Source organism: Hemitrygon akajei, chromosome 12, assembly GCF_048418815.1.
Source record: "Hemitrygon akajei chromosome 12, sHemAka1.3, whole genome shotgun sequence".
In the NCBI taxonomy this organism is placed as follows: Eukaryota; Metazoa; Chordata; class Chondrichthyes; order Myliobatiformes; family Dasyatidae; genus Hemitrygon; species Hemitrygon akajei.
The window spans coordinates 69,511,744-69,524,910 of NC_133135.1; the positions used below are offsets into that span (position 1 = coordinate 69,511,744).

General features: G+C 37.1%; 1 protein-coding gene across 4 annotated transcripts in view; it reads right to left on the reverse strand.

Moving 5' to 3' along the window:
- Positions 1–1,429: 1,429 nt before the first annotated feature.
- LOC140737188 (WD repeat-containing protein 47-like) overlaps positions 1,430–13,167 on the reverse strand; it is a 61,160-nt gene continuing 49,422 nt past the window's right edge. For all 4 annotated transcript variants that reach the window (XM_073063433.1, XM_073063432.1, XM_073063431.1 and 1 more), the window contains exons 12-15: positions 10,859–11,029; positions 6,671–6,802; positions 3,336–3,554; positions 1,430–2,754 (exon numbers count right to left, since the gene is read on the reverse strand). In XM_073063433.1, the coding sequence (XP_072919534.1) occupies positions 2,609–2,754; positions 3,336–3,554; positions 6,671–6,802; positions 10,859–11,029 (668 nt within the window). In that variant the 3' untranslated portion in view covers positions 1,430–2,608. The remainder of the gene's footprint in view (positions 2,755–3,335; positions 3,555–6,670; positions 6,803–10,858; positions 11,030–13,167) is intronic.

A 13,167-nucleotide genomic window follows, 5' to 3' on the forward strand; every position in this document is an offset into this window, starting at 1 on the left:
GGATCCCGAGACATTTTACTCCTGCATAAAACAGGCACGGCTTACTGCAATATTCCAAATCCAGTTTTGGAAAATGATATTGCAAGACATAGCAGATCCTGTACGTCATCAATATCTCCAGTTGGAATGACCTTTAACTTTGTAAATGCATCTCATTCTGTCTGCTCTAGGAACCACTACTAACAGATTTGTCCAATCAGTATGTTGGAATTTCACCAATTTTTTATTTACACAACTCCTCCTCCACTTGTACCAGGCACACAATAAGTGTACTTGGATCATAGACTAATGCTGATGTGGCCCTTTTATCACAATAGTAAACATAATGAAAACATGCAATCAAAGCTTATGCCAATTTACTATTTGCATGCTGGTGCTATAGATCATTGTCCAAATAATGTATAGTGCCTTAAGTCAGAGTCACTCATTTTGCATGACTGATTGTCCTCACTGTAGTGGAACTGGATAGCACAAGACAATTTACCTTGACTCTGTAGAACATCCCGAAAATAATGTCTGCAACTTATCAAGTCAATATTTTGACCATTTCTCACTTCACAGATGTTGCTTGACCTTTAAAAAGGTTACTCAAGGTGATTCAGATAAACTGCATATATGGCTTCTATCTATATATTCATCTAGTAATGTTGCTGCAGATAAAATCATGCTCTAGTAGGTATCAAGATATTCTGAATGTGAGGCCTCCAAACATAGTATCAGAGGTTTATTTTATCACTTGGAGCTGAGGTGCTCTGTATAATGGGATAGCTACCAAATCATTTATCTAGCCCTCTGACCTGGAAAAAGTTCAAGCTCTAGTAGCTAGTTGGGCTCAACAAGATCTAGTTCACCATTTCCAAGAATGGGAAAAGAATGAAGGCAAAGATGCACAGAAAGTTGCAATGGAGAGAGATGAACTTATCTCATTTTGGCCTAGATAAACTACAAGTTTCAATTACAAAAGCAATGATGTGAAGAAACGTGTTCTTTTGTTTAAAACAGTTTGCTTATGGTAACAATGGCATGCCTCTTACAGCTTGAAAAACAAACTATTTCCCATAACATATGGCTACATAAGATTTCATATCCTAGACAAAAAAACTAACTTTGATTTCTCAAGGTTTTTTACATGATGGAATGGGACTCCATCAAAGAAAAACAAATATTACAGTCAGAGGACACAAAATTTACCCAGAGGAAGGAGATTCAAGAATCAAATGTTGATTGCTCTTCTACTAAGGCTTGCCAAGAAGTGTGGGTGGTATTGCTGGGATGCACCTGACAAGTGAGTCATTTGTAGAGAAATGTAGAGAAAGTTGAAAATCAGTAAGTTAGCTAGGAGGCTGCCATGTAGTTACAGGGATATTGCACAATAAAACATAAGTCAGACGAAGCTAAACTGTTGCATACCAAAACTGGAAGCTAAAACTTTTCATCAAATAAATGATTTTATTGAGAACACTGCACGATCACACTTCATAATTCTCAGTATAATTTCAATTAGGACAAAAAGTGAGATTTTTATTCACATTCACTCACAGACATGGTTCATCTCCAATTGCCCGTGAACATAGAAGGCATTTAAGAGTCAACTACATTGGTGGATCTGGAGTCATGTATTTAGCCAGACCAGGTAAAAGTGGTAGATTTCCTTCCCTGAAGGATATTAGTGACAACATTAGTTTGTACAACAATCCAATAGTTTCATGCCTCTTCAATGACACTAGTATCTTATTCCAGATTTAAATCAAGTAAATTAAAATTCCTAGTGGGAACCAAACTCATATCTCTAGATCAGTAAGTCCAGGCTTCTGAATAAAAGTCCAGTAACTTAAAAGAGCACACTATTGCAGGTACATCTAGCTCCTTGTAACCAAAATGCAAATACATAAGTTAAATATTAATAAAACAAATGTTGAATATTTATATTAAACTGTACAATAGAAAATATAATAAGGAATTACATATAAGAACAGAAAAATAAAATTTACTTATTTAATACTAACCGCAACGCAAGCATTAGTTTTCATGGGCATGTACAATACTATTTTCCTGTGTGCAAGCACACCCACACAAGTAAACGCACATATAATGCAAAATGCCATGCTACTGCCAATAAAATGGTAATCATGTCCAAAATGTTCTGCATAAAAAGTTCACTTTGTTATGATCAGATACGATGAATTTTAATTTCTCTTACATCAGAGCAACAAATTAGTGTTTAAATGATTAGCTGTCAGTTCATGTAAAATTAAACTGTACAACCGATAATTCAATCTATAATACTCAGGCAGCATTTTATATTAGTCACTGGCACAATGAACAAGATGTATTATAAATACTAAATGAATATCTGTCTCACTTGATTCAGTCATTGTGTGCATTTGGTAACAGACTTCAGTGACAGTATGATCACATGTGGAAGACTTAAGCACAGCATAATACAAACACAGACAACAGTTCCATTTAATTTCAACAGCAGCGCATATTGATCTGTGTTCTTTTATATGTTTGACTGGTCAGTTACATAATGATCAATTTGATTGCCAACATTTTATTTCTCAAATTACAGTTACAATTGTGCTTTGTCTGCATTGGTATCAACTAGTCAACTGTTATTGTAAGTCCAGAGGGTCACCGTTCTGTCAGCAGATGAAGATAAGAAGGACAGATCTTCAGTGTGCCATCTACACTGGATAACTTTGTCCTTATGCTCAGATACTACTGTTGTAGGAAGTGGCTTTATTAGATCTCCTGTGGATCAATAGTTCAAGGTTACACAAGTTTATTTAGAAAACATTTAACTGTATGAAATTATGGCTTAAAAAACATCCATTTGCAAAATGCCAGCATCTAACCTATTACTTAGATAATTCCCTTAAAGTGCAATAAAACTGCAAGATACATACGTTAATTCTTCAGTTTCACTGTAATGAAATAATAATGTATAAACTATTTGGATAAATGTTAAATAAATTAATTTGACTACATATGTGATAAATTATTACGCCGCTAAACGGTTTAGTGGACAACTGTTACCTAGGAAGATACTAGATCAATTTGAAGTATGTTTTAGCTATGTCAGTCAGTCCAAAGATAGTGAAGCTTGTTATCTAGTAATGTATAGTACACTCAAATTGAACAGCTGTGCATACTAAGAAAGCATGCAGATTTAACATGGCTTTAATAGTTCACAATCTTAAAAACTTAAACATCACAGTTGGAGCAAGGGTTAAATGGATGTCTTTTTACTCCTAACCATGGAACTTTACTAAAAATAAAAATAAATGGAATATTAGAGTCAAAATATTCAGAATATAGTTAACAAGTTTTACCTCGCAAATCTGTAACTTTTACAGTGGTGTCATAAGATCCTGTAAGTAGATAGTAAGCTCCAGGAGAAAACCTCACGGAACGTACATCACTACTATGTGGTTGGTAAATTTGTACCACTCTCCCTCCTCGAATATCATACAGCATGCAGCTGGAATCTTCCTGTCCTGTAGCTAGAAGTCGTCCACTTGGATCTACAGCCACAGAAGCAACAGCGCTGCCTGGATAATGGAAGTTACAAATTGATATAGCAGTGATGGTTCTAACATTTTTATAAAACTAGCAGTGGACTTGGTGATAATGTTATCTAGCATATTCAATGTGAAGCATATCAAAAATAGTCATGAACTGTTTAATCGCTAAATGAAAGTGAGCATATGGGTCACAAAATAATTGATTGAATGATTTCTACAGGCTATTTTCCAATCATTAACATGGGTTTATTGAAGCTGTTCTGATTTTACTTGAATGACTATTACTAAAAACCTAGTAAACAATATTAGAATCCTTATTCCAAGGACAACACAGCAACTTCAAAATGAAAATTCTAAGTTATTTCTGCTACATTTCTCAGTTTTCCCTTTTAATACAATAGAAATTCTATAGCTAAGGACTTAAGATTTTTTCCATTATTTGTAAGATAAAATTTGTTTTACTAAACATATGCATTCCAGGTAAAACAAACTTCATATTAACCAACCTGCCATTTCCAACATTTTTGAGAACATCCATTCTGGAAACCACAGAATTTGTTGACCAATACATTAGCTATTAATCATGTGACTAATGGAAATTTAGGATAGAAATTGAAAAATTATTTTCAAGTGAATTCAATACTATGAACTTAAATATTATTGGATTTGTTAGCAAAATGGTAAGGTGAATAGTGGAATAAAAGTTTTCTACATCAGAACTTCATACAAAAGCAGTTTCAGGGGCTATTTTATTTGTTTCCCAAAAAATGCTTGTAGGTAAATAACCTTCATGATAAATAAATGTCCAAAAATATTCTTGAAATACTCATATGAATCAGAACTTCGATTTAAATTAACAAATGATCAAAATGGTAAAAAAAAAGAGCATGTACCTTGTCATTGTTTATTTAGGACAGAATAAGCCAAAATAAACCAAATTCAACCATTGTGACTTAAGGTCCATGTTATTCATTAGCGAAGGATTGTCTTAATTGTTGGAACACACTTAATATTAAGAATTCATTGTGTAAGGAATTGTAGTTTATGATTTTGTTACATATCATTCCATCATCAGTGGCATGATCATTGTCCCTTACAAAATTTATTGCAATTTGTATGATTATTCATTAACTCTCCAGTCTGCATCCAGAAATTAACACCAAACAGCAAAATCTACAGCTTTTGACCTTATCACTAAAATTATCAGATTTTATATCACACTTTCAGAATATTCCAATGCATTTCCACTCAATGAGGTATAGTTGCAAGAAAATTTTTGTGTACCCTATGCAATTGCCTGGTTTTCTGCATGAATTACTCATAAAATATGGTCTGATCTTCATCTAAATCACAATAATAGACAAACACAATCTGTCTAAATTAATAACACACAATTATACTTTTCATGTCTTTATTGAACACATTGTTCAATCATTCACAGTTCAGGCTGGAAAAAAGTATGTGAACCCCTGTACTTAATAACTGGTAGAACCTCCCTTTAGCAACAATAACCTCCATCAAACATTTCCTGTAGCTGCTGATCAGACATGTACAACAGCGAGGAAGAATTTTAGACCATTTCTCCATACAAACCTGTTTCAGTTCATCAATATTTCTGAGATGTCCTGCATGAACAGCCCTCTTCAGGTCATGCCACAGCATTTCAACTGGGTTAAGGTCTGGGTTCTGACTTGGCCATTCCAAATTACAAATTTTCTTCTTTTTAAACCATTTTGTTTTTGATTTACTCTTGTGTTACAGATTGTCCTGTTGCATCATCCAACTTCTATTAAGTTTCAGGTGATGGACTGTTACCCTGACATTCTCCTGTAAAATGTCTTGATACAGTTTTGAATTCATTTTTCTCTCAACGATTACCAACTGTCCACAAACTGAGGCAGCAAAGCAGCCCCAAACCATGATGCTCCTTCCACCATGGTTAACAGTTGAGATGAGGTTTTGGTGTTAGTGGGCGATGCCATTTTCCCTCCAAACATAGCAGTGTGCATTTCTGCCAAAAAGTTCAACTTTTGTGATATCTGTCGACAGAACATTGTCCTAGAACAATTGTGGAACATCCAGGTGGCCTTTTGCAAACTTGAGATGTACAGCAATGTTTTTTTTTGGAGGGCAGTAGTTTCCTCCATGGTGTTCTTCCACAAACACCATACTTGTTCACCGTTTTTCTTATAGTGGAAGAGACTTTTACAAGTACGAGAGACTTCTGCAGATCTTTTGCTGTTAACCTTGAGATCTTTTTCACCTCCTTCAACTTTGCATGTTATGCTCGTGGTGTGACCTTTGCAGGATGCCCACTCCTAGGGAGGGTAGCAACAGTACTGAATTTCCTCCATTTGTGGAATATTTCTCTTACTGATGAACACTCAGGTCTTTGGAAATGCTTTTATAGTCTTTTCCAGCTTCATGCGTCTCTACAATTCTTCTTTTAAGGTTCTCTGAAATTTGTTTTGATCAAGGCATGATGCACATAAAAACAGATCTTTCTTGAGAAGAGCAGTCAGTAATCTGATTGTGTGTGTCTTTTATAAGGGAGGGCACCTCTACAATCCACACCTCTAATCTCATCTCATTGAATGAAACACCTGACTCCAAATAGCTTTGGTAGACTGCATTACTCCAGAGGACACACACATTTTTGAACCTGGACTGTGATAGTTTAAATGGTGTACTCAGTATTGATGAGAAATACAATTGTTTGTGTGTTATTAGTTTAGGCAGTTTGTGTTTGTCTATTATTGTAACTTAGATGAAGATCAGACCACATTTTATGAGTAATTAACGCAGAAAACCAGGTAATTGCAAAGGGTTCACAAACTTTTTCTTGTAACTGTACTCAAGTATAAATGGAAAGATGGCAGTGATGGCAGCCAACCTGACAGGAAATAGCTGTGTTTATGAATGAGATTCAAAACCTGTTTTAGAAACAAAGGGATACGTATAGCGTAACTCACTGCTTCATAATAAAGCAAGCCGACATTCCTTTTACTGAATTTGCTTAAGTACGACATGAACTTTTCTACTTTGCTACAAGTTGAGCAACAGCTTACACTGCAATAATTTAAGTTTGTTTAGCTGTTACAATTCTTGAAACAAATTGATTCAAATAGCAGAGATATATTTACCTGATCCATGAAATGCTGTTCCAACAACACGGACACAACTGGGCACTCTCAGGTCCCAGAATCTTACAGTCTTGTCTTGTGAGCCAGATGCAATCATCCATCCTCCCCACGTATACAGTGCAAGAATATGACCTGAAATTACAATAGAAATGTTGAGATCCAACATTTTCTATATTGCTCACAAGTGTTTACGGAACTATTTCACATAAATCATAAAATAATACAGCATGCTACCATTTGGCCTTATGTGTCTGCAACAACTCTTTCAAGCAGTAATCTCATACAGCATTTACTCATTTTTTGAAATACAGTACATATCCAAGTTCCCTTTGCAGGCTTCTATTCAGCTCTGTGTGTAATAAATTTGCACTTCCTTGCTGTGACCACTTGAGTTTCTCTGGGAGTTCCAACTTCCTCTCACACTTCAAAGACTTATGGGTTAGTAAGTTAATTGGTCACACGGGTGTAACTGGGTGGTTTGGCCAGAGGGGCCTGTTACCATGCTGCATCTCTAAATTAAAAAGAAACAAATAAACTTACTACACTTTAGACTAATGGGTCTAAAGATTAATAAGCAGCTTAGTCCAGATTGTTTGGAATCTAGGAGCTGAAAAGAACTGGGTACCAGAATGCATTAGTTGTAGCCTTACAAAGGTATTCAGATTCTGGAGAAATACCAGAGGATTTATAAAGAGCCAATATGAATATCCTTATTTTACATGGTAGGGAGCCAAAATGGAGGAACTACAGCTGATTAGTCTTAACATATATTGTTGGAAAAAAAGATTGGAATACACAAGTAATAGCAGAACGCCTGGAAAATCATAATCCAATCAAGCAGAGTCAGCACAATTTTATGAAGGAAAAATAGTGAAAGACAAATTTCATTAATATTTTATGAAAAAGGTTTGTTGACAGTAAATAGACTATACTTGGACTTCCATAAACTATTTGACAAGCTACTCAAAAGGTTAAGTCATAAAATAAGAATTAATAAGTCATGAAAGTATTATCTAACAAAGAAAATCTATAGCAATATGCCAACAAGTGCATCAGGTGGTAAGGAAGGCTAATGGAGTGTTGGATTTTTTTCAAAGAGATTGGAGTATAAAAACAGACAAGTGTCATGCATTTATACAAGACATAGGTGAAACTACATCTAGAGTGAAGCCCTCTGTTGCTCAGGGTCAGCCACGGATATTGTGTCATAGTTGTCTATACAATATGGAGAGAAAACTGCTGCTCATACAATAGGCGCTCGCTCCCATTCCATGCAGCTGATGAATCCAAAGGAACGATAAAGACCAACATAGTTTGGCACCAGCAGCGTCATGGGAGTTGCCAGTCAACGTTGAACTCTACATAGATGTTTCAGGGATTCAAGCTCCAGATTTTACCTTGGGGTTTACTCCCAAAGCCTTCCCCATTAGTGGGTATAACCACAAGGCAGCAGAGGTTTGAGATCAGAGTTTTCCTTCTCCAGGGTGAGCTGCCAACCATGGCTAATGAGCCCCATCTTGCTGAAGCAACAGGTTTCAAGCTGCTAGTAACCCACCTTTGCCCCTTCTCCTGTCGGAAGAAACTGTTCTGCTGAGCTTAGTAGCTAAGTCGCACGTGAAGGCCAGGAGTTGGACTTGGCTGTTCAGACACAGGCCATTGGGAGCATTTAGTAGGTAGTAGGAACTCATCTCCATTATTTCCCCCAGCTATGACAACTTTAAAGAACCTAGAGTATTGTAAATAATTCTGGTCTTCCTACATAAAATATTGTTTCACTGAAGATGGGTCTGAACAAGTTTATGAGTAATAGCCCACATATGGAGGAAAGGTCATACAATTTGGGAGTCATTAGAGAAGAATATGATGATCTTATTGAAACAAACAATTGTAGTATGCTAGAGAGAGTAAATGTTGAGTATATTTCTCACATCTGACAGTCAAGATTAGAACCTGAATGCATGGCCTCAGAACTTATTAATGACTGAGATGAGAAAAAAATTCTACTCTCAAAGGGTTGCAGGTCTTAGTAATTTCTTGGCAGAGAGAACTGTAAGGACAGAGTTCTTGTGTATATTCAAGGCTAAAATAACTAGACTTTTGGTGAATAAGTGAATCAAAAGTTATAAGGAGAAAGGCTTTGGAAATGTCAGATTAGCCTGCTTGAAAGAAAAATGGAGGGCTCTGTGGGAGGAAATCATTAAATTGTTCATGGGGTAGGTTAAAAGGCTGGCACAAGATTAAGGGATGAAGAGTCTGTACTGTTCTCTGTTCTAGCCATCACTCCACTGAGGTACAGAGCAGGCCCAAGGGGCTAAATGAACTACTCCTGTTCACCTTGATAGGCAGTGCATTCAGAACATAAGCCATTCATTTTGCCAACAGACTTTCTCTCACATGACCTCAATCTTTGTTGTTGTTCCTTTTCACACCTTGTGGCGCATTGGGTGGAATTTTTGCTGTTTCCATAATATTTGACTGTTTTTACTAAGCCAAGTTGCTAGCTCAATACTCAACCTAGCACGGAAGGAGTGCAAGGAGCTGACCAGATTTGAACTCGAGACTATTCGCCTCAAAGTCTGGTACTGGTGCCACTACACCACCAGCCGGTACCAAAGTCAGCATGGTTTCCTTAGTGGAAAATCTTGCCTGACAAATCTGTTGGAATTCTTTGAGCAAATAACCAGCAGGTTAGTCAAAGGAGAATTGGTGGATGTTGTGTACTTGGATTTTCAAAAGGTCTTTGAAAAAGTGCCACACATGAGGCTGCTTAACAAGATAAGAGCCCATGGTATTACAAAAAAATACTAGCATGGATAGAGCATTGGCTGATTGGCAGGAGGCAAAGAGTGGATATAAAGGGAACTTTTACTGATTGGCTGCTGATGACTCGTGGTGTTCCGCAATGGTCGGTATTGGGACTGCTTCTTTTTACATTGTATATCAATGATTTGGATGATGGAATTGATGGCTTTGTGGCCAAGTTTGTAGATAGGTGGGGGGCATGTAGTGTTGAGGAGAGACTGAGAGAGAACATGGACAAAGAAATGGCAGATGGAATACCATGTCAGGAAGTGTATGGTCATGCACTTTGTTAGAAGGAATAAAAGTGTAGACTATTTTCTAAATGGAGATAAAATTAAAAGAATCTGATGTGCAAAGTGACTCCGGAGTCCTTATACAGGATTCCCAAGAGGTTAGCTTGCAGGTTGAATTGGTGGTGAAGAAGGCAAATACGTTAACATTCATTTCAAGAGGATTAGAATATAAAAACAAAGATGTAATACTGAGGGTTTTTAAGGCACTGATGAGGCCACACTTGGGAGTATTCTGAGCAGTTTTGGGCCCCTTATCTAAGAAAGGATGTGCTGCAATTAGAGAGGGTTCAAAGGAGGTTCTGGAATTGAAAGGCTTATCATAATGAGGAGCATTTAATGGCTCTGGACCTGTACTTGCTGGAATTTAGAGGAACGGTTGGGGAGGGGGGGAGGGAATCTCATTGAAACCTATCTAATGTTAAAAAGCTTAGAAAGAGTGAACATGGAGTGGATATTTCCTATAGTAAGACCAGAGGGCACAAACTAAGAATAGAGGAACATCCATTTAGAACAGAAATGAGGAGGAATTTCTTTAGCTAGAGGATGGTGGATCTGTGCAATTTGTTGCCACAGCTGGCTGTGGAGGCCAGGTCATTGAGCCTATTTAAGACAGAGGTTGATAAGATTCTTGAAAAGTCATGGTTTGAAAGAATTTGACAAGGGCGTTGAGAGGGAAATAGATCAGCCATGATCAAATGGCAGAGCAGACTCAATGGGTCGAATAACCTACTTCTGCTCCCATGTCTTATGGTCTTTAACGTAATAACCAGAACACCTTTGGGATGCAGGTGGAAATTGTAGCACTCGTAGGAGATCTATGAGATCACATTGAGAATTCCACACCAACGGCATCAAAACATCAGGATTGAATGTGGTTATGAGAACCATCAGGTAGCAGCTCTGCTGCACTGTGCCACCCCTGAAATACTACAGATTAGCTATTCAACCTACTATATTGCAGTTGTATTAAATAAAAGCAATAGGTCTATATCTATCAATTGCCATTACAGAGAAATGCCATTTTTTTTTCTTACAGTTTCTTGCCAGTTACGAAACTGTTATCAACTTAAAAACTTTTTAGCCTATTCCATACCAGTGTGACCACTGAGTGCGTGCAATCCCTGGCCTCTCTGACAGTCTGTAGTATAAATATTACAATCTCCAGCACCAGCACTGATTAAGATTGCACCTCCACTTTCTGGGCCCTCCATAAAAGCAAGATCGCGGATTGTACCATCATGCATGCTGAACTCCAAATCAGGACCTATGGGAAAAAAAACACACAACAATCATTTACATTTATAACCAACTTTTGCAGTTAAATCATAACATTGTGAGTTTTTTAAATAATAAAGAGCCTTTGATCTGAAACATTGACTTGCCTTTCATAAACACTGTCTAGTCTGCTGAGCATTTCCAGCAATTTCTGATAGAAATTTACTACCTCTATTCTGCAACCTGTGACAATATCCATGTCATGATCCTAAGATCTTTTATTTTATCATATAAATGGATAGCACTTCATTGCACATGACAGTACTGTAATTACCAGAATACAGGCAATTAAGAATTTCACACCCAAATTTCTGAAATAAAATGAACCTAAGTGTTCAACTTCAATTATAACTTGATTTTCCAAATGTCTCATCGAAATAAGTTTTCTGAGCTTTTTTTTTATAAACAAAAATTATGCTCTCTGAATAAACAAAACCAGAAGTCAAATGGAAGTATAAGATCTGCAGTAAATAGTAGGACACAAAGAAATGCTGTCAAACAGAGACACCTAGAGGTCTGCCCACAGTTAAAGTGGCAACACAGGTGGATAGAGTGTAAAGGCAAGTATATGATATGCTTGCATTGACAGGACAGGGCATAGAATACTAGAGTCAGGGAGTTACTTTGCAATTTTACAAAATACTGGTTTGGCCATACTTGGAGTATACTGTGCACTTCTGAATGGCAAACTATAGAAAGTATGTGATTGTGGTGAAGAAAATGCAGGGAAGTTATGCTGCAATTGTCCAGATACTAGTGAGGCCATACCTGGAGCACCATGTGCAGTTCAGGTTTTCTTACTTGAGAAAATATTTACTAATTTTAGAACTTTAGAGGTGGTGCAGAGGAGGTTCACCAGGTTGCTTTGGAGATGAAGGAGTTTACCTATGAAGAGAGATCGAGTCACCTGGGACTATTTTTGCAGGAATTCAGAGGAATCTTATAGAAACATATAAAATAATGAAAGGAACAGATGAGATGGAAGCAGGAAAGTTGTTTCCACTGATAATTGAGACCAGAACTGGAGATGGTCTCAAGATTTCCGGGAGGGGGGGGGGGGAAGAGAGGGGGAGTAGGTTTTTGACAGAGTTGAGGAGGAACTGGTTTTCCCAGAGGGTGGAATTCTCTGTTCAGTGAAGCAGTAGAGGCTACTTCATTAAATACATTTAATGCATGGTTTGATATATTTTCGCACAATGGGGAAATTGCTTGAAGCTGTCATTCAGGGCGAAACAGCTAGACATTTGGATAGAAACAGGATTATGGGGGAAAAGACATTAGATGGAGTTGAGTCCACAAATGGATCAGCTGAGATCGTAGTGAGTGGCAGAGAGGGCTTGATGGGCCATCTGACTTATTCCTGTTCTATTTCTCATGTTCTCACAAACATGATCTATGCCAACAGTTCAGGACATTAGAGAGGGATGCCATAACATATGTATCTTTTAGAAGTGATAGTAAATCAAGATGTTAATTGCTCTCTCAATTGGTGCAAAATTGCTAATGGCTCCAATTCAAAAATATTTATTTCTTAATTAAAACTGCAAAAACAGCTCATCTGGTTAATATTGCACTGCCATTTGTGAGAGTTATGATCAAATTATTGCCCAGATTTCCTACATAATTACCATGTACATTAGTTTGTACATTTGAACCCACATCTACCACTTCTATTGGCAGCATGTTTTACACCTACATCACTCTCTGAGTGAAGAAGTTCCTCCTCAGATTCATCTGAAATATTTCACCTTTCATCCTAAACCTAGTTCTAGTCTCACCCAACCTGAGGGGAAAAAGCCTGCACGTATTCACCCTATCTATAGCCCACATAATTTTGTATACTTTTATAAGGTCTCCCCTCATTTTTCTGTACTTCAGGGAATCAAGAAATAACCTATTCAACCTTTGCCTATAACACAGGACCACAAGTCCTGGTAACAGCCTTACAAACTTTATCTGCACTCTTTAAAGTTTTTTTGATATCTTCCCTGTAGGAATCATGACCAGAACTGCACAAAATACTCCAAATTTGGTCTCAACAACATGTTATACAACTTCAACATAACATTATAACTTCTGATTTATGAAAGTCAAGTACCAAGAACTCTTTTTACAACCCTATCTACC